General features: G+C 37.9%; 1 protein-coding gene across 11 annotated transcripts in view; it reads left to right on the top strand.

Annotated features, from left to right (window-relative positions):
• Positions 1-22,447, top strand: part of CCDC141 (coiled-coil domain containing 141) — a 205,285-nt gene that overhangs the window by 86,925 nt on the left and 95,913 nt on the right. For all 11 annotated transcript variants that reach the window (XM_048214373.2, XM_057316443.1, XM_026492424.4 and 8 more), the window contains one exon: positions 1,250-1,366. In XM_048214373.2, coding sequence (XP_048070330.1) covers positions 1,250-1,366 — 117 coding nt within the window. The remainder of the gene's footprint in view (positions 1-1,249; positions 1,367-22,447) is intronic.

Here is a 22,447-nt window from a genome sequence, read left to right as displayed (position 1 = left end):
ACTAACCTAACTTTCTCTATGACCACCTGATTTACACATTTTCTATGTTATAGAAGTTCAGAGAAATCCCGAGCTTGTTGCAGGCAAGACAACCTAGGCTGGGAGGAAAAAAAAACAAAAACAAAAACCATAGTACAATGTTTGGGCATTGCCCACCATTTTGAATGGTATGCCAGGATCCATTCTTCAGGCTTGAAGTAGTTTCCCCTGATGACCAGGGCTGTAAGACTTTAGATTACCTAAGATGGCAGGAGGGCACATTGAAAAGAGCATGTGCTTTGGAATAATGTAGGTTTGGAGACAAACCTGGCTCTGCCACTTACTATGTGGCCCTGGATAAGCTGCTTCACCTCTCCTCATCTCTACAATGATGATATCATACTTGTTAGAGAGTTGTTGAGAGAAATAGAGATGATGCCCAAGAAACAAGTAGCAAACCATCTAGCATGTTGTGGGCTCTTACGGATTAGTAGCTGTGATGTGATCATGGAGATAACACTGTGTAGGATTTGAGAATAAAACTGTCTTTGCTTTAACTGGGATAAGGAATCTGCATCCAGAGGCTGCATGTCATCGATCCCATGTCCACTTATGTCACCATTTAAAAATGTACAGCTCCTTTCAAGTCCTTTGTTATTTGTTGTTTCAACAGTGTGTAAATCACGTATTGTAAATCAAGGCTAAATGAATGTGAGTCATACCCTTAGCTATTTATAATATCAGTAGAATTTTAATAACTTCTCCATTTATTTTCTGAATACAGATTTGCAGCAATTGCAGCAATGGCATTGCTGAAATATTTTTGCATTGTCTTTTTATAGTGGAAATATAATTCTACATATGCCGTCTAATGTCTTCATGTAGGTTTATGTAACTATACTCACATTCATATTCTTATCCAGGGAAGATTTATATTCTAAAATAATGCATGATTTATAGACTGTGGGAATCTATTCTGGTTCTTCATTGTTAGGAGATTTTGAATTATTTCCTTCATTCCATGTAATCTACTGAACTGATATATCATTTTCATGCTTTTAGGGGATTACTTTATTTTTTTTCTCTTATGTAGAGATTGAAATGAAGAAAAAACAAACCCGATCGTATTAATTTAATACGTGAGATGAGCTTATGCAGAAAGAAACTGAAATAGCTTAAGTTTTGAAAAGCTTAAGGAAATATTTCTGAATTTCGACTTACTTATTCTAATCATTTGAAATTTGGTCTCTCTTTCTTGCTTCTTACCTAGGTTACTTGTTGGTTTCAGAAAACCATAAGAGATTTACAGGAACAAAGTCTAGGTTCATCACTTTCAGACAATGAGGAGCTAATCTGTAAGCATGAAGAATTGATAATAAAAGCAAAGGTAAGAGACACATTAAAAGTAATTTTTAAATGCATGGTCTTCTTTTGAATATGCTTCTGTAGGTAATGTAGAGAAGTACTAAAACTCTCTCTGAATAATTCACTATTTACAAAAAGAAAAGATTCTGATAGCATTAGCTAATACACTATCTACTGACTGGGCTTCTAGAATAATAAGGAGCAAAACAGCCTCTACAATAATAATAACTATCTTCTTTTGAATAGTTAGAATCAACCAAACACTATATTGAGTATAAGAGATGCATTATCTAAATTATCACAAAACCACTAAGGGGTAGGTATTGTTTTACAGATCAAAACAAACAAAACACAGAGGCTTGGAGATGCAAAGTAACTTGACCAATGTAATATATTTTGTCAGTGGCAGAGTTGGAATTTGATTCAGGTCTTATGTAACACCAAGGCCCAAAGCTCTTAAACCTACATTCTGCTAGCTTTCTAAAAAAATTTTTTTTCTACACTAAGGTCTCATTATGCTATTACTTTTATGATTTCCAGGTATAGTTTGCTTGCTGTTCTCATTTACATTTCCTAATTTCCTTAATTTGCTTCACGTGTCTTCATTTTGCGAAAAAGTAATGGCTACCAGGCAGTCAACCACTTGTAGGTATGTGGAATGTGCAGAATGTAATCATGAAGTACTGAAAGCAAGATGAGAAGAGGGGCTGTGTAGAGATGCTCCTCTCCCACTGTGTCTTCTTCTTTGGCAATTGACTTATTTGTATCTGTGGGGTCTATAAATACTTACCAAAGTTCTTTACAAGTGCTCCATTTTGATCTCTAAGGAAACGAAAGTCCATTTGTATTAGATTGAATAAGAACAGTGAAAACTTTAATCAGTATCAAGACTTAGAACTTTCTATTATTAATAACTTGAGTGGTTGATGGTTGTAGGTAGTCTTGAAGCTCTGGGAAATAATGGGCCAGCACTACTAGATGAGGGCTGAAAATAAGGAAGACAAATAAATAAATATTTACATGCTTGGGAGGATGGGTTTGGTGGTAGGGGATGGGGGAACAGGCAAGCAGGGGAAGCAGTAGACTGCATTTATCTGGACTGAAATTTCATAGGAATCATGATGCTTTTGTTTGTTTGTTTATGGCTTCTCTCTGAACACTGTTGTATACATAGGTATTTTATGTGTTTGGTCTGAATATTTGCCAGATTGATAAAAGATGCATTTACAGAAGATTGCTATGACTGATGATTTTTTAAAGTTTTTCAAGATTTTTCAGGATTTGGTTTATCTGTTTAGGAAATTAAATTTTTTTCATTGAAGTTAAACAGCAGTTTATTCTGTGGGTGTCAAACTCAAGTTTTATCAGTGAAAATTCTACCAAAATCCCTAAATGCTAAGCACAAAAGATGACCTGAATTGCGCAGGATTGTTGTCTTCTTTAAAGCAAACAAAAATGGTTTATTGACATAATTTAGTTATATTTGGGGTTATATTCCCTGTAACTGTGGACTAATCATGGTTTCTCATAGCCCTGAGGAAAATCTCACAGTGTGGAGAAATTATTTGTTGACATCTAACCTCAGTTCTAATAGGACTTTGGCAAGTTCTATTATATAGATATTAATGTTCTACTTCTACCCTTCATAATTTTAGCTGGCTCCTATTCCTTTATCCCTTCTGAAATGCCTGACCTTCTAGCTCACTGACTCTCCTACCGCACTTCTTCTGTTATTCAGCCCTCTTGCCAAGTTTCTTCACTTCAGCGATACCCCATTTTTCATGCCCAATGCCTCACACTGATTCTGCTTCTTAATTGTTTTTACCTGCTTCATTTATCTAATGTTCTTCTTTATATCTTAAGGTACTTTATTCACACATTAACTGTTTGGTCTGTCCAGTGCCTTAACTCTACTTCCTCTGATTCATGTATTGCAGTGTGTTGCTTGTGCTCATCAGATGTTATTTTCCCCTGAGCTAGTATTCCGTTGGGATATCAGAAATTTTGACTGGGGGGGGGGCGCCTGGGTGGCACAGCGGTTAGGCGTCTGCCTTTGGCTCAGGCCGTGATCCCGGCATTATGGGATCGAGCCCCACATCAGGCTCCTCCGCTATGAGCCTGCTTCTTCCTCTCCCACTTCCCCTGCTTGTGTTTCCTCTCTCGCTGGCTGTCTCTCTCTCTGTCGATTAATAAATAAAATCTTTAAAAAAAAATTTTTTGACTGGGAAAGCATGAGAGGTGTGACAGCTGGTGCTCCAACTTATCCCCTTCTAGTGGGGGGCTGGGTGCCCCTGAGTGCAGAGAGCTTCTATCGTTATAATTAAGATTCAACCATTTGTGGTTTTCCCCTCTACCCCAGACACATATAAAGGAGGGGATCCCTTGGAGGACCTCCTGCTAATTGGACTCTCAATCCTGCTTTGTTCCAAGACCTATTTCCCTGGGGTACATTCTATCCTGTTCACTTAGTGAGAGTTGGAGAGGGCTCACTGAGAAACAGATCAGTTTGATTACCTCTCATATATTACCTATCTACCTGGTAGCTTCCAGTATTAGCCTGATGTTGTTTCCTCCCTCTGGATGCTACTGGACTGGAGCTACTATCTTCTGTCCTGGAAAAGGTACATTCACAAGCACTGATCAAGCAGGTGGGGAAAGAAAACATACCCAGAAAGCTCTCCCCTGGCATATCTCTTGTCATTGTATCTACCCTTATTCTATTCTAAGCCATATGCCCCTGACACTGAGACCCAACCACCTTTTGGCTCCTTAAGGAAAGTTCTCATATCTATAAACTTTATTCTCACTTTGTTGGCCTATAGAGGAAGGACCAGCTACATAATATGTAGGACCCAGTACAAAATGAAAATATGGAGGATTTTCTTAATAAATTATCGAAATTTCAATAGAGCAACAGCAGAGCATTAAACCAAGCACGGGGCTCTTCTAAACTCAGGGCCCTTGTGATGACATGGGTCCTTTGCCTGTGGAGCCAGTCCTATTTACAGTATTAAGATTTCTGGAAGGGCCTACAAACCTTTGTTAGTTAGATGCTTTCCTTAGCTACCTTTACTGACCTCTTCCCCCCTAGATGAGCAAGTTTTCTAAAAATAGATTACAATGTTATAATGGGTTACATCTACATGGAAAAAACAGGTTCAAATAAATCCCTGCTATCACTCACTATGTAACTTTGGGAACATTTGACCTCTCTGAGCCTTACCTTCCTCATCTATAAGGAGGAGGCATGAAAATTCAATTAGAAGATATCTGTGAAAATACCCACATTTTAGTAGTGGCTCAAAAATGTTGCTTTTCTTTTTCCATGGATGGTGTAAATGTTCAAATAGTTTTCATCTGTGCTTTTTCAACCATCTCATTCCTTGTTCTTACAGACAATTCAACTTTTATATGGCCTTAAATAAGAACTACCATATTACTTTTGGGAGCTTTGTTTGGGTGTGAGTATGAGGAGAGGAAAATGGAATGTGTCTTTCAAAGGAGATTTTACGTATAAATAAGGCCTCAAGCTGGGGATTCATTAGTGAAACACATTAATAATCTGGTAACACAGGAAAAGTAGGTGTTTCTGCTCCCCACAGCTAAACTGAGCAGCAGGGAGCTGCTTTTTTATAAGCAGTAAGTTTTTTAAAATAAATTTTTAAAATACCTCTATCATTTCTTACTGGAATATACTCAATAAGAAATATGGAAAACTTTCTATCTCTTAATAAATGTGATGCCTTATTTATAATGTATTGAAATAATGAACTAAAGGAATTTTTATTATAGCCTTTGACTATGAATAAATTATGTTAAATCATTATACTTTCTTTACTAAATATGAAAAATATTTTCCTTTTACATATGTAGCAGATAAAGAAATAGCAGACATTGATGATTATAAACCATCCTCTAGTTAAGATCTTAAATACTCTTAGATTTTATCATGTATTAATTTGATTCCCCAAGGCTTGAATTCAAACTTTGGAGCTCAGAGTTGGTTTTAGGATGTATTAAAATAATATGTAAAAAAACACTTCCTTATTATGTCTTTTGAGAAGGCATAATCATTCCTTCTTCCACACATCAGAAATGATGCTCATATAAGAACTGCCTTCAGGAATGAACTTGTACTTCTTTTGGGAGGAAAACTTTTCCTCTTCCACTTTGGTTCCAGTGATTGGGTCCCTGCAAATTAATGGACAACAGACAGATTAACAGGAATAAAGACAAGGTTTATTTTCATACGTGCATAGGAGGTCCCAGTAATGGAAAATTTGTGGGATAGCCGGAATTTGAGGTTTACATGTGTATCAACTTAACAAAAAAGGATTGTGGGGGGCTTAGGGCCTCAATGGATGAGTATGGAAGGATCTATTGGGCTTTTTGATGCTAATAAAATGGGCAGTCTGTCTTCTTCCCAGTGGGAAGAGTTAATGGCAGCTGAATTTGTACTTCCTGCTGGTAAGGGTCAGTGTTCTTTCAATTAGGAAATTCCCTGGGAAGAGGGTCAATGGTAGCTGTATTTTCAGGAGACTCTGTTTAAGTTTAGGTAATATGGCTGTGCCTGCTGATTGTTCAGCTGTTTTCAGTTTAAAGTAATTTTCATACCACTGTGGTGGACCTTAAATCCTCTTGCTAATACTGCTTTAGACCTTGGTTCAGTTCAGACCCTTTGTAGCTGGTGCACACTAGAATCACCTGAGGGATTTGAAACAATACTGAAATCTGGATCTCGTACTCAGAAATTCTAGGTAGTTTGGGGCATCAGGACTTCTTCTTCTTCTTTTTTTTTTTTAATTTATTGTCAGGGCCCCTGGGTGGCACAGTCAGTTAAGCGTCAACTCTTGGTTTTGGCTCAAGTCATGATCTCATGTTCATGAGATCAAACCTCACATGGGCCCAAGCTCAGAGAGGAGTCTGCTAAAGGTTCTCTCTCCTTCTGGCCCTCCCTGCACTCATTCTCTCTCTTTCTCTCTCAAATAAATAAATAAATAAATAAATCTTTAAAGGAAATCTATCATCAATCTTAAAATGGTGATGTTTTTATCAAAAAAGCAACCCAGATTTTCTTCTCCTTCTAAAAAAACTAGAAGATCTGGCAATGTCAGGCTTGCCTTTCCATACAGACATAGCAACACTTGTCAGGAGCCCTATAATAGCTATTTCCTTTAGAAAAGACATGTGCACTCCAGTTTTCCACAGTCCCTACCATTCCTCATTACTACCTCCCCTCCCACCTTTGCTTCATCTCGTTCACATTATGTGCCTGGCCCCTGTAGGCATTTGGATTGGAGATAGGACGGGCAATGAGGTACCATTCAAGTGTAGTAGTGGCTTAAACTGATTAACATTTTTGTAAATTACCTTGGAAACTGTGAATGATAAGAACGAGAGGGAGTGATATTGAAGACAGAAAAGTCACTTAGAAAGCTATTGAACTTTTGATGAAACTTTGGGTAGAGCGTGATATCTTTTGAGATGGAGGATACTGACTACCATCTTAAAGGCTTGAAAGAGACTTATAGCCATGTTGTTCAACGGGTGGCCCCAGACTGCAGCGGCGGCATCTGAAAGTCTTAGAAATACAGAATCCCAAACTTTAACTACCAAACCTATTGTATCAGAATCTGCATTTTAACAAATTTCCCTAGAGGATTTGAACTGACATTAAAGTTTAAGAGGCACTAACTTAGAGTTTTTTCACATCTATTTCATGTATGTCCATATCCTCCTTAATTTTCCAGATGACTATATATTGTTTATAAAGTCCTTGATTAACAATGATCTTTGGCATTCTGACATGTATAGAAACATCATCTTCAATGTTTTAATATAGTAGAATTCACATTCCTCAGCTTCAAGATTAAAACCATCTTCCATGATTCATCATCTAATCTGATTTTCCAAGTCATTGAAAATACTTTCCAGTTGTTGCTGAGTGATTTCATAAATTAGATTTGTGATCTTGGCCTCAGGTTCCTTTAAATAATATTATTTGGAGACCTTAGAAAAATACCACTGCTTAGGTCTCACATAAACTTTATTTAGAGGAAAAGTCAAGTTTAGATTTACAAAATATTTATAAGATAAGGAAGTAAAGCAGAATCTCTTGCAAGCTTATTGGAATATTCTAAATGCATAATTCTCATCAATAGAATCACTACAAGGAAATGGTTCTTTAAAAATTAGGGGCACACCTGGGTGGCTCAGCCAATTGAGCTTCGGTCTCTTGGTTTCAGCTCAGGTCGTGATCTCAGGGTGGCAGGATTGAGCCCTGAACGGCATGCCCACCCCCCAAACCCCCACCGAACAGAGCCCTGCCTTGGTCATGCTGGCACAGAATCTGTCTCTGTCCCCTCTCTGTGCTTACACTCTCACACGTGACTCACGCTCTCTCAAATAAATAAAATTTAAAAAAATTTTTAAATAAAAAATATGTTTATTATTTTCTTTTTCTTTTTTTAACAATCTCTCTCAATTCATTTTTATTTATTTTATTTTGTTTTTTATTTTTATTTTTTTTGAAGATTTTATTTATTTATTTGACAGAGAGAGAGACAGCAAGAGAGGGAACACAAGCAGGGGGAGTGGGAGAGGGAGAAGCAGGCTTCCCGCTGAGCAGGGAGCTGGATGTGGGGCTCGATCCCAGGACCCTGGGATCAGGTCCTGACCCAAAGGCCGATGCTTAACGACTGAGCCACCCAGGCGTCCCTATTGTTTTATTTTTCTGATTACATAGTACATTTTCATTTTGGAAAAATGAGACAATACATAAAACTAAAGAAAACTAAAATCATTCATACTGTGTGGGTATATATGGAAATGGGAAGGAAATATAAACTATACATAAACTTGAGTATCCCCAAACTATGTATGTGTGTATAATACACTATATATGTGTGTTTTTATATACAAAGTTGTGTATTGTTTTGCAGTGTGAGTTTTCCAATTAGCATTATATCATAAGCATTTCTCCATTTAAATGCGTATTTTAAATGTTTTTTAATGATTGCATGTTGATAAACCATGTAAATATATCATACATCATTTTTCTTCTCATTGTGGCACATATTAACCTATATAAAGAAGCTGACTATTCTGCTATTTGAACTTTAATTACATCCCCAACTTCTTTCACTGAAGGTACATGAGAAAATGATAAAACCACTATAAAACATATTACTTCAGTAAATCAGCTTATATCATCTCTGATGATTATAAGGAAAATGCATAAAATGAAGCAGAGTTTGTTTCTTTTATAATGTTTTATGTATTTTCAAAAATAAAGTGGGGTCTGGATCTGAAATGTCTCAAGGCAGAAATTAAGTGAGTCCCCAAACAGTAAAGGCACCTGCATTAGTGCATTTCAATTCCTCTGTCTTCATTTTAGTGAATAATTTGTTTTACTTGTCTGATTTCTTAATGAACTTCCCAATTAAAAGCAGATGTCACTTTTCACAGAACATAAATTAGAAACAATTTCATTACTAACAGGCAAAATAAGTATAAATAGTACTGCCTTTGCCTGCAAGCAGTGTGATGGGATTTTCACAAGCAGTGTGTAGCCTTAACTTGTGGGTTAATTTAAAGCTTAGTGAACCATATGCTTTCATTTCCAGGGGAAATTTGATTTAGAAAGTCCCTCAGAAATGTTTATGCCCATCTAAGAAGGGGATGAGTTAAGGAAGCAAATAAAGAACATTGTATTCCACGATCACTAGGTTTAAAACTACCTGCTGTCATTTTGTTTACAGAATCTTCACCAGCTCGTTAAATTTAACCTCTTAGAGAAAGTTTCCCCTCTCTCTCTTCTACTTATGACTTTTACAATAATTCTTTATGCATTTTCTTCCATCCCCTCCCCTCCCTCCTCCCTCGTCCCCCCTCCTCCTACCTCCTCTCCCCTCCCTCTCTCCTGCCCCCTCCCTCCCCCCATCATCTACCCCCTCCTCCTCCTCCTCTCTTCCTCAGCCTCTTTGTCATTTATCAGCCCTTAAATAAAATTCCCACAAAACATGGATTTGTATAGTTACTATTATTACAACTTGAGGTAATACTGCTATCATAATCATAATAGCGAAAGTAGTCTATTTGAAGTGGACACCAGAGAAGGCATTTTCTTAGGGCTTAACATTCTCACACTTTAAATCCCTACAACTTTTCTGTGCTACTTCAGCATTCTCTTGGAGACTTTCAGTACTGTGGCCATAGATCTCCTTGATGTTCATCACTCTAAAGGCCTTCACTTCAGCTTCCCAGTTCTGTGGCCGCACTGGTTCCAAAGCATCACTGACCCTGCTCTCCTCACATCTCCTTTCCTTTCACTTTTCCTGGCTTCCCTTCTTATACTCTTCAGTGACGGCCACCAGGGCTACTTGTGAGTAACTCAACCACCCATTTTCTCTGTTTCTACTTCAGAAAAAGATGAAGCACTTGCATAATTTTTCTGATTAGATCTATTTTAAAAGGAAATCTATTATCAGTTGGCTTTATGAATTCCTTTACTTATCATCTGTTAATTCCAGGCTCCATTCCCCATAATAATCAGTCCAAAACTTTTATCCTCTTTTAAAACACCCAGCCAGGCCTTACTTAACCTCAGAGTCACATGGCCATGAAAGGTGAAATTGCTTGACTCTTTTCTTCCCTGCCCTTGTTGTCTCTTTTCCACCTTTTCTCCAATTCCTTTCATTTCCAAATCTAACCCACCATTCCAGCAACCCCCCCACCTTTCCCATCTCTTCAGTTTGAATCTCTCTTCAATTTTCAGTCACTCCTTCTCACCTTCCCTCAATTACATTTTAGTCTCACAATATCGAAAACAAAAACATTGCTGCTCAATCCTTAAGACATATTCCACCTTTTCCTTGGCTACTGTCATGGCTTGTATTGTCCTTCCCAACATTTCTATATTGAAGTCATAACACCCAGAATCTCAGAATGCGACCTCTTTTGGAAACAGACTGATGGCAGATGTAAATAGTGAAAATGAGGTCATTAGGGTGGACGCTAGTTCTATGTGGCTTTTTTAAAGGGGACATTTAAACCCAGAGGCAGACACACACAGAGGAAAGATGATGTGAAGAGACACAGGGGGCAAATGGCCATTGACAAAGCCAGGAGAGGCGCTGGGAGCAGGTCCTCTTGTCACCGCCTTCAGGAGGAACCAATGTACCTTGACTTCAGATCCTAGCTTCCACGACTGTGAAAGAGTACATTTCTGTTGTCCAGGACACCCAGTTTGTGGTACCTTGTTATAACAGCCCCTAGGAAACTAATGCAACTACCTCATTTTCTGCCTCCTGCCTCCCCTGCTCCCCCACTAATCTTTTACTTGCATTACGAGAAACTGCTCTTTCTCAAGTAACTAATGAATGGACCCTTTCTATGCACTTGGCCTCTGAGACACTGTTTTCTCTAGTTCTCCCATCTCTGGAATGGCTCCTTCTAAATCTTGCTCAATGCCATCTCTTCCTCCAGTCTGCCTTTGCTTATCGTGCTTAGTCTGTGGCTCTTCTCTTGTTGCCTGCATTCTTCACGTGGTCTTATCTAATCCTATGATGACAACATCACTTTTATCTTGATGATTTCTAGACTTCAAAAAAAATTTCCAATTCATATGTCTTTTCTCAATTCCAGTCTTCTTTTTAGAAATAGCTGTTGAAGATTTACACATAGACTTCTTACTGGCACTTCTAACTCAGCTAGTATCATTACTTTCCCCTTCAAACCCTCCCATTTTCTTTCTTGGCTAAAGATGTTGCAGTCCTTCAGCCATGAGGTTAGAGACTTCAGGGTCACATTAGAGCCTCATTCTCTCCCTCTCTCCCTTCAGGTCAAATGACCTCTCAGTGTGAGTCTGTTCTTACCTCCCATCTCCTTCTCCTCTCATCCCAGCCCACCACTTCAATTTGGGTGCCTGAAATCTTTGACAAAGACTATTATAATTATGTTGAGTAGTAGTATGAATCTGAGCCTACAAACTACAATATTTTTGCATGAATCATTGCTTGTCTGTTTTTACATCTTTTTTTTTTTTCTTTTTAATCAACATAAGCCTGATTCTGAGTTCCCATCCTCTGACTGGTTGGACACTCAATCTCTGTGGTTATTGGAGTTCCCTTACCCCAGGGTTTTGCAAGTGTTCCTGGGCTCCTGTAGCATCTTAGCATCAGGAAGTCCCTCTACTCATCAGTCTATTCTGACTCCCTCGAACAATCATTGTCTCAGCCTTTATGGAGACTGCAGATTCAGTGACTCTGCTGCTTCTGTGGTGGTTTGGTGCTCTAGGATGGCCCAGCTTCCAGTGTCCTGGAAGGGAACTCACAGCCATGCCTGAGGAAGCCTTGTACTTCCACATGGCACTGCCCTAAGGGGACCATCCATCTCCTCATGCCTCCTCTCCCATCCAGCCTTTTCTCTGGTGCTGGCCAGATCTCCCCATCTTTTGATAAACCTCACCTCAATCTCCTTCTCCTTCAGTACATCTATGATAATATCTTCCATAGACTTAGTTTTGTTTTGTTTTGTTTTTTTATAAAAAGCAGGAGGGGAAATATCTTGCAGGTGACTTCTGTTTTGGGTCTTAGTATGAACTTCACTGAGGCAAAAGGGACTTGGAAAATATTGACTGTCTTCTTAAAGAGTTTGGTATGTACTTCAAGATTGGGCCCCACAGAAGTTAGCTAAGAAACAAGACAAAGAGAGTAGCATTCATGTTTAAGATGTCTAGGCAAAATTTTGAGGTCAGTACATTGAGCAGGGAGGATCCATTGAAAGCTCTGTCTCCACTCCAGCCTCAAGGGTGAAATTATGCAAATCTTAGTCAGGTGATCTCGGGATGCAGTGTCAGTCTAGATTCCTTCTCTGGGAAGCTTTTTGATCCCCCGGCTCTTGCTTTCCCCTTCTTTTCTCACAAAGCATTGCTTATTGTTTAATTAAAGCATCTTTTCCATTTCAATTGTTCACATATCTGATTTCTCCACAAGTTTGATTTCTCCACAGCTCTGAATTTCCTAAAAACAGGGCCATGGCATATTCATTTCTGGATTTACTGAAGTACCCAGAAGAGGGGTCTGGGACACCTAGTGTTTGTTGGGTCAGTGGATGACTCTATTACAAAGGAAGCTGGCAGCAACATGTTACCCCATGTTGGCCCTTGCTGAACTTCTAAATTGCTGTGGCTTTTAAGTGACTTTCAGTTTGGCTGGGAGGTCATGAGTCATTCTCTCTACTGCCTAATTATCATCAAGACTATGGATTAAACAAGATTTGATAGGAAGACCTGATTCTAAAGCAACAGAGAAATAATGATCAAAACTTTGTGAAAGAAGGATTCAGTCCTGCAATTCTCCAGTGTTAAGTGGAAAGCAATCTGATTCACACCAATGTGTGAATGTCTACCAACTTCTTAACTATCCTTTACTTTTGGTTTTCTTTTATTTATTTATTTATTTACTTATTTATATTTTAGAGAGAGAGAGAGCACTTGAGTGAGGGGCAGGGCAGAGGGGGAGGGAGAAGAAGAGGGAAAGAATCTCAAGCAGACTCCACGCTGAGCACAGAGCCCAATGAGGGGCTCATTTTCACAACACTGAGATCATGACCTGGGCCAAACCAAGAGTCTGACAATAGACTAAGCCACCCAGGTGCCCCGTTTTTATTTCTTTTTAAAATTTTCCACCACGCGATCCCACCTCTAATTTTTAAAATAAATGTTTATTAACCCAAACACAAGAGTGGAATTGAAAAGTGAAGCGATTTGCAGAGTGCCCAAACCTAATGCTGCCTCTAAGTTTTACTTACTATAAAGATAAAGCACTGCTTTGTGGTGGTTGGTTTTTTTTCCTTTTCTTCTTGGAAGTTTGTACTTCTTAATTCCCTTCACTATTTCGCTCATTCCCCACCCCTGTGTCCTCTGGCAACCACCAGTTTGTTTTCTATATTTTCTGAGTCTGTTTCTGTTTCCTGTTTTTGTAGTTTGTTTATTCATTTGTTTTGTTTTTTTTAGATGCCAGATGTAAGTGGAGTCATGGGGTATTTGTCTCTCTCTGTCTGGCGTACTTCAGTTAACGTAATACCCTTTGGTCCCAAACACCACTTTATCTTCTAAAGCTGAAATCTAGCACATCTTATGATGGTAATAGGGCATTGATGGGAATGCAGGCACAAATAGTGTGGATAGGGTGAGTTCTCTGTAAACCTGGCGCTTGTAACATGGAAATTCACTGCATTGTGAATCGAGAGGTTTCAATTTTTTCTTCTTTTTCAGTTTCGTTGAGGCAGTGGTAGAGGGAATTTTTGTTTTGTTCCTGACTTTAAATAGAAAGATTCAAATGCTTTATCATTAAGTATGATGTTTCTTAATTTTTAAATTTTTTTGTTTTAGTTTGGTTTTTTCATCTGTCCCTTATTACATTTTGGATTTAAAAAAAAAATCATGAATGGACACTGAATATTATTGATGCCTCTTTTGCATTTACTGAGATTATCATATGCTGTTTCTCTTTTATTTTATTTATTTGGTGAATTGCATTTGTTTGTTTTTCAATGCATTTAATTTACTTTTTGACCAATATATTGCCATTGTTAAAAAATATTAAAGGGGCATAGAAAAACCTAAAATATAATATTTCTGTTTTCACCTACCTAATCCCCCTCCCTAGTGTCAAAAGTAACCACTGTTATTAGTTTTTTATTATCTGCCCAGTTTCTTTATGTTATCTAAACAAATACAACTATATATTCTTATTTTGTCCCTTCCTTACCTCATTAGTGGCCTACTAAGCTCACCCTTCTGCATCTTGTTTTTATTACTTGTTTATTCTTCTATGTTAGTACATAGGCAGAGTTCTGATGCTTTTGCTACAGAGTATTCCACTGTATGGATGTATTTATTTAAACTACCCTCAATAATTGACCTTTCCTATTGCTTTCAAAAATTGAGTTTTTGTAGTTTTTTTTTAGTTTCTTTTTCTTTTTTCCTTAACTTTCTATTATTAACTGTATTAACTCTTCTTCCTTAACATTTAAAAGACTTATTTATTTATTTATTTAAGAGAAGGTGGGGGGAGACAGAGGGAGAGGTGTCCTCAAACAAACTCCCCACTGAGCATGGAGTTTGATCCCAGGACCCCGAGATCATGACCTGAGCTGAAATCAAGAGTCGGCCGCTTAATCAGCTGAGCCACCCAGGCACCCCTATTCTTCCTTAACTTTTAATTTGGAAACTCCACACAGCAAATTTGAAAGAATAGTACAATGAAAGCCCAAATAGATTTCATCAGTTTTAAAATTTTCTGACATTTCCTTTCTCTCTTGGTATGTATTTATATGTGTGTGTGTGTGTGTGTGTGTGTGTGTGTGTGTGTATATACATATATATGTATATATATGTACATATATATACACACACACACACATATATATATACACACACATACACACACACACATAATTTGTCTTGAATCATTTCAAAATAAGTTGCGAACGTCATGTATTTTCACCCTAAATATTTCAACAGATATCCTAATGACAAGGATGGTTTCTCCTACGGCTGTATTCTGGTTTTACACTCAATAACTTTAACATTGACACAATAGTATTTTCTGCTCTGTTGTTCATTTTCTTTTTTTAAGATTTCATTTATTTATTAGAGAGAGAGAGTGAGAGCAAGAGAGAGCACAAGCAGGGGGAGGAGCAGAGGGATAAGGACAAGCAGACTCCCTGCTGAGCAAGGAGCCTGATGTGGGACTCAATCCCAGGTCCCTGAGATCATGACCTGAGCTGAAGACAGACACTTAACTGACTGAGCCACCCAGGTGCCCCTGTTGTTCATTTTCAAATGTTTTCAAATTGTCTCAAATTGAGAACAATTCATTGCATTTGATTGTCACGTACAATTCTTAGTAAAAACCCTCCTGGTTTGCTTGTATAATTTCTTCTCCTATTTCTTTCTCTGGTATGAACTTCCCATTCTCCAGCCATTACATGAGTCTGGGCTCATCCCTCTATTTTGCCCTTAGCGCTCTCCTATTCTCATTTATCACACTGCTTTTTAGTGAGTAGTGCTTTGCTTTCAACAATTCTCTCTAAAAAGTGCTATTCATAAATCTATGTCTTTGATTAGGGCCACTCTTATCTATCTGGTAGTGACTAGCTTTCTTTTAGATGTTTGCCCATGGGCTCACTCTTCACTCCCCACCCCACCTCCACTCCTCTTCTGCCTAGGTAACTCCCACCCTTTTGTTTTAGGTCTCAGCTCAGACATCATTTCCTATGAGAAATACTTATTAATTTTCTAAATTGAATAGTTCTATCTTCTTATGATCTAGGATCATACTTCTCATCTCCTTGGTAATAATAACAAACACCCTTGCCCACGTGCTCTTGCTCACACTGTCTTTTCTGCTCAAACCAGCCCTTGCCTTCTCCCCAATCCCACATTACACTCATCAGTTGAAGGTCTCACCCATAATTAAGATCCTATAAAAGGTCTCCCCAGATTCCCAAATCAGAATTTATTTTTTTCTTCCACTGAATACTGTTTTGTTTTCCATTTGCACTTACAATGATCTATGTTGTATTAGTTAGATGTTCTTAAGATTAGTCACATAATGCTTTTTAGATTAGACCATTTTCCGTATGGGAGAGTTATGAAGTGTCTATCCCAGTATCATTTGCTGCTGATTCATAGATTATTGAATATAGAAAGTATGGAGAGAGAATCCCATGCATATACATAGTGATTAGCTGAAAACCAAAATAAAGGGAGATGAGTTGAAGAAATTCTAGCTTTGACTAGATTTTGTTAGAAGAAAAGTAATTTCTTCCACATCATTAGAGTAAGGGCTTTTCTTATAATAAAGAATATACGTATTACAAATATGGTTATAAAAAGTTTGTAAGGAATGTTAATGATAACCATATAGATGTATAGAAGAATTTGGGAAGTAAACTGGATGAGTTTTGTACTTTCTCTCAGCTTTTTTCTTTTTCTTTTCTTTTTTTCCCAACTTTCTGCTTCCCTTTTTAAATCAGTGGCACCTTTGCCTGACACAATAACATGAAGAATGTACAAAGTAGAAAGAAATGCCTTGATTTCTTCTTTATGAATTAAGACTAATGATGTTCAACATTGCAGCAGGGCTGTTTTAAATTCATGATGGATTGGTGTATTAATCATTTAAGGAGTGTAAGGTAAATATTTTATTTGTCATTGTATCTTCCACAGCCTTACACAATACTTATTGAATGAATGAAGTAATTAAAAAAACAGAAGTTAAATTTTAGATTTGGGAGTCATTAATGTAAAATGTAATTTTATAGAGTCAAGTTAGCTTTAAGTTGCAAGGTTAAAACCACTTTTATTATATAATCATTCTTTCTCATTTATTGGTATGATTACACAGAAACTCTTATAGGTCTATTGTTACCTAGTCATTCAATATTTTGGAATATTCTGGTCCAGTTCCAAAATTTGACAGATCATAAGTATTATTTGTTTGTTCCCGATTTCAAATAAAATGCCACAGATTTTTTAAAAATACATCTTCTTCCACCCTACCAATCATGATTCAATGAATATAGGGTAGGTGTGAGAAAGCGTGTTTTAAAATTTTTTCTAGGAGATACTGATAGTCAGCCAGATTTAAGAGCCATTGTTCTAGTCTATATCTGATGTTCATTATGGATGTAATATATATGGATTTTCCCCCCATTTCCCAACTTAATCTATTTCATTTAGGAGAATCCTCACAAGAGGTGAACATCCAAACCTAATAATTCCCTCCATAGTTGAATTATATGTTGAGATTCTGAAGGAATCTCCAACACACGCTCTAGAAAATTAAACAATACGGCTTCTGAAAACATTAATATAAACCGGGACCACCTAGTCAGCTAGTGGCACAATCTGCAGGCAAATTGTGTTAGATGCAAATAATCTGGCCAGCTAGACTTTATTAATTTTTATTAAAAATGGAAACATCAATGCCCACAAATCTGGCTCTGCTCCTTACTTATTTAACTCAAAGAAAATGTGATTAAGAGGAACAAGAAATCTAAAAAAAACAACAAGGACAAGATAGCAAATAATAATAATAATTCTTGGAAAACACAAATCTTCAGAAAATGTCTCCCTGACTTCCCATGTAATTAAATTTTCATCCAAAAACTATGTTGAACTAAGGAAGAAAAAATAAATGTATTGTTGCTCTAATCATTATTTTGAAGATTTGCTCTTAAGTACAATTTGTTAAGATTTTATTTTATTTTAAAAATTTATTCCACCGCACATCCATTTGCTTCAGTATTAACAGCAAAGCACCCTGTTCTGAGTAGCCGAACAACAAGCTCCACTTGGTGGCCATGTATTGAACAGAATAAGGGAAACAAGAAACTTCCAAGCCATGGTTTTTCCTGTGACGTTTGGAATACTTGAATGGGCAGAGAAAAAAGAAAACAACTATTACTCAAAAATTATTTTGATCTGTCATTTCCACTATAGTCTGTCAGTCCCAATCCCAATAGGAATGGGAAATACAGCTAAAACCCCAAATTTTGGTAGGTCCTAAAATCTGGGAATTTGAAGCACAGCTAACTCATCTCTCAGTTTATAGGTGATTCACTAGAGAAGCGGATGCGTATGTGTGGTGGTGGCTGCCATTGCACTGCAGGGAAGTAAGGCTTGGAGAAGCAAAATACCCTGCTTGAGACCACTTACAAAGTTTGGAATAAAAAGTGTATTTCTAGCTCCAGTTCTCTGCTCTTACCCACAAGCTCTCCCTGGTTCAGTAGCTATGATTCTCTGCCTAATGGCTGGGAGGTGAAACACCACACTTCTTTTATCTTAACTGACACAAAATCGCAGTTCTTCCTGTTTGCAATCAGTGCCTTTGCGGAAATGCATCACAGTGAGGGCCAAGTTCAAACGGCCTGTGGACACTGAACTCTGCACTATCCAATAGTGGGATGGGACCCAGCTCTCTAGTAAGATCCTTGCTTTTGTGTAGGTCAGTGTAGAAATGCCTGGTAACAGAGCAGGAGAGGGAACTGTGGCCCAGTTTGCAATCCAACTCGGCATAATCAGAGTTTCAGCTCTTTAGGGGCTCACTGCCACTCTTTAAAAGCTTAAAAATTTCCTCTAAAAAGAAATTCCTGCTCAAAACAGACTTTAAAATATTCTCTGATTAAAATTGCCAGGTTTATTTTGTTTGTACCAGCTGTTAATGCAATCATGTACAATTGCATGATTTTGTGTCAATGAGTTAATTCTCCTTGGTGCTGAACCAAATGGGACTGTAGATTTAGAGACTGAACAAGAAATGGACTGTGTCTAATGAGATGTCCTAGGAAATAGCCATGCTATGCGGACTATACATGAGTTCCACACATGCTTCGGCCAGATGTGATTTGGGCCCGTCATCTCCACAGCTGATATTTTCTTAGTAGTTTATAAATATGTCCTTTATTCTTTCTTGTCCATCTTCCCCCACTTAAAAATTACATTCTGAAGTCAAGTTTATAGTGAAAATAATTTACCACATGGCGTTGGGTCATTACACCCCCTCATCTACAGTGAAGTTTTCCTGTGAATAAAAGCTTATTAAACATATTGTGATGCTATTGTTTCTTTTCAAATAGTTAATCTTTCTACTTTCTACTTTTTGAAACTACCTGCTGGATAATTTTTATGCCAATCCATAACTTCATTTGAAGAGATAACCTGGGAGTATAGAAAAGACCGAAGAAATCGTTTTCACCTTCTTGTCTATCAACACTAATCCTCTTAAAAGTACCCTTTCAATCGAGGGATCCAACAGAAGCTCAGTTTCCTCAGCAGATGGAACAGTGAAAGGCGTCATGTCAAAGGGTAACCACTGAGAGTGAAAAATAAAAAAATGGAGTGACCTGAGGAGACACCCCGAGCCCAGGAGCACACAGTTCCACACGTTTTACTCGGTCAGACATATGCACATATCTCAGTCAAGGCTGAAAAGCCAAGGAAATGGCAGGCTTTGGCTTTCAGCTGGTAGAGATAGGTACTGGAAATATTTTATTGCAGTGACTGAAACTCAGTCAGAGGCTTAACACTTAGCAGGCAGGCAGCAACGGCTAGAGAAAACGGACCGCGATTTTCTCCATTGGGTTCTGTCAGCCCTGACAACAGTGACAGCTAAGTTTTTAAAAATAGTTTGATGGATTCTGATGACTCTGGAACATTTTATGTTAAAATAAAATAGTGGACGCATCTCTGAAGAAAAATGACTGGGGAAATACATCATCAGAATGTTACAGAAACGCATCAGAAACTACCCATGGATTGCCCAAAGAAAACAGAACCAATTTTCTGAGAAGATTGAATAGAAATATTGAATGGACCCAACTTCATTTAATACCCACAGAGTTCATGTGAAATGCAATTAAGAAGACTGAGGATGGAGAATAAGAAAAGATACGAGCCACAAAATGGTCCTTTACAGCTTCCTTGCAAGGTCATAGCCCACTTTTTATAAACGTGATGTGAAGCACAGAGTTGAAGTGTGTTTTCAAAGATTTGGCTCCACTCCAGAGGTCTTTCTTTAATGATGTTTGCAAAATTTATGCTAAAGGCAGATTTATGAACACCGTTAGAGAACAGGTATTTCCCTTCTCGAGAAATTCATAGAGAAGAGTTTTATTATTTTGGTCCACTCGCTAAGCAAAATTAAGCTTGAGTTTGGGCTGTAAATTCTCAGTTCTATATGTAACAGCATTGTTTATTTAGAAATAATGAAACTTCTGATTCTAAACCAAAAAATCTCAGGGTCCTATAAGATTTCTCATTTCCAAGGCCTTATTCAGGTTTCATAGAACTTTCACCTCCGTAATTCTAAGCCAATAGGTTTAATCTTTCTATGCTGTAAAAAACACTTTCCATCACCTCTTCTTTCTGAAGTGCTGAGGTCAGTATACTGATTGAGAAATGGGGTCTAGGGTTAAACTACCTGAGTTTGAATTCTGGCTCTTTCACTTACTAGTGTTGAGAATTTGGTCAAGTTCTTAATTCCTCTAAACCTTGATTACCCCATCTGTAAAATGAGGATAATAACAGTTCCTACCTTATAGGGATGTGGTGAAGAGTGAATGAGATGATACGTGTAAAGCATTTAGCACAGTGCTTAGCATACAGAAAGAAAAATCAGTACTATCTTGCAGACGATTAGGATACCTACACCTTAGGGCTTCGTGTTGTTCAGGCTGAGCACATAATGGCCATAACCTGTTTTTCCATGTCCTAACTCTTTTTCCATTTCCTTCACCCTAGCTCTCTAGGTCTTCCCCAGGTTCTTTGTTAAATGGTCTTCCGCTAATGAGTAAGAAGATTCTGGTCAATGATAATTTTTTTGAAAGAATTACCTGCTTTATTCTATTTTAACACATTAAGCATTTCTTCACTTGAGTCCATTGAGGATTCATACCCCACGGATCTTAACAGAAAGTGAGAGAATGGGTACAAAAAATAGAAAGTGGACTAGTTGGGTAGCTGGAGGGATAGAGACAAAACAAAAGAGGAAAGAGACAGACAGTCTTGTGAAAGCAGGTAAACTCCTAGGTGACTGATCTGCTTTTAGCCACAAGAACAGAATTTCCCAATATTGTTCCAACTGGAGCATTGGTCCCCGAGATAGTCAGTAAACGCATGGTTTCATGGTCAAAACAGTTTGCCCAGTATATTTCAAACCACGTTTTCAGCTAAGAGTCTCAAAGCACATTAACATATGAAGGCTTCTGAGAAGGCCAGCAGTAAAGAAACCTGCTTTATTTTGTTTATCCCATAATACTGATCAATATATAACACTGGTCAATAACATTTGGAGAACCCTTTCACTACCATTATTTTATTTTATTTATTTATTTTTAAAAGATCTTATTTATTTGTCAGAGAGAGAGAGAGAACGTGCACAAGCGGGGGGAATGGCAGGCAGAGGGAGAAGCAGGTTCCCCACTGAGCAAGGAGCCCGATGCAGGACTCCATCCCAGGACCCTGGGATCATGACCTGAGCCGAAGGCAGACGCTTAACCTGAGCCACCCAGGCGTCCCACTACCATTATTTTAGAGCCGAGAAACAGAAATTCCCATAAAGAACAAATTTTGGGGAGCTAGTGAACCACGATAAAATTGATGGAATGTAAAGGGGGACTAATGTTTAGTGAATGCCGATTACATGTGCCAGAAATGGTACTGCTTTAAAAACATTTGCTCTTTCCTGATAAGGTTAAGATAATAGTTTTTAAGTGGGAGGGATATTTACAGTGCTTTACGAAAGAATGTCATGGCACATATTAGCTGTCTTTAAGTGGGGGCCTAATAGCTCTTTAAAAAATGAAGGATCTTGAGAAATCACGTAGCCCATATTCATGCCTAAGAATATTGATTTTACACTCACTGAGAAATCTGGAGTGTCAAAAGTTCATAAATAAAGAAAGTAAAGCCAATGACTCGCCAAAGTAGTAATTAGTAAAAGTTTATTGTGCACACACCAAAAAGACAGTTTGCAAACCACAGCACTCACCCCGAAACATGGAACAAGGCTCAGGGGTATATTATTATAAAGCAGCCTTTGCAGTGAGGAAGCAGGGACTGCTTACTCTTCACAATTATTGGTTATAATATTAGAATTTTCTTAAATGATAGGGAATTGGTCAGTGGTTACCTCATATCAACCTTGGGAAAGGTTCAAGCTTTGCTTGTAATTTCCAGAGGCATAAACAAGAAATGACCCAGGTCAAGTCAGTCTCACGAAATAAGCTAAATTAAGCTTTGTTTGTATGACTAAACTGTTTTTGTCTGTGCAGGCAATTTTTAGGGCTGGTCTCCATTTGTTTTTTATTTTAACAACCCTCCCACTACTTTTGGTCATTCTCTCAGAAGGCAGAGCGTATGATCAACCATGATAGCGCTCTTCCGCACTGCCGCTGTTGATGTAGTCAGGCTGAAGAATCACACATTCGCTCTTTCCATTAGTTGAGTCATCAGGATGTGTTTATAGGACCAGCATGTATTTCATACAGCTGATAATGTAAGTATATATGAAAGTGATGTAAAATAGCAGTT

This window comes from Ursus arctos, unplaced genomic scaffold (assembly GCF_023065955.2).
Source record: "Ursus arctos isolate Adak ecotype North America unplaced genomic scaffold, UrsArc2.0 scaffold_1, whole genome shotgun sequence".
In the NCBI taxonomy this organism is placed as follows: Eukaryota; Metazoa; Chordata; class Mammalia; order Carnivora; family Ursidae; genus Ursus; species Ursus arctos.
The sequence above is the reverse complement of the archived record's forward strand: the minus strand, read 5'-3'. Positions and strand labels throughout refer to the sequence as shown.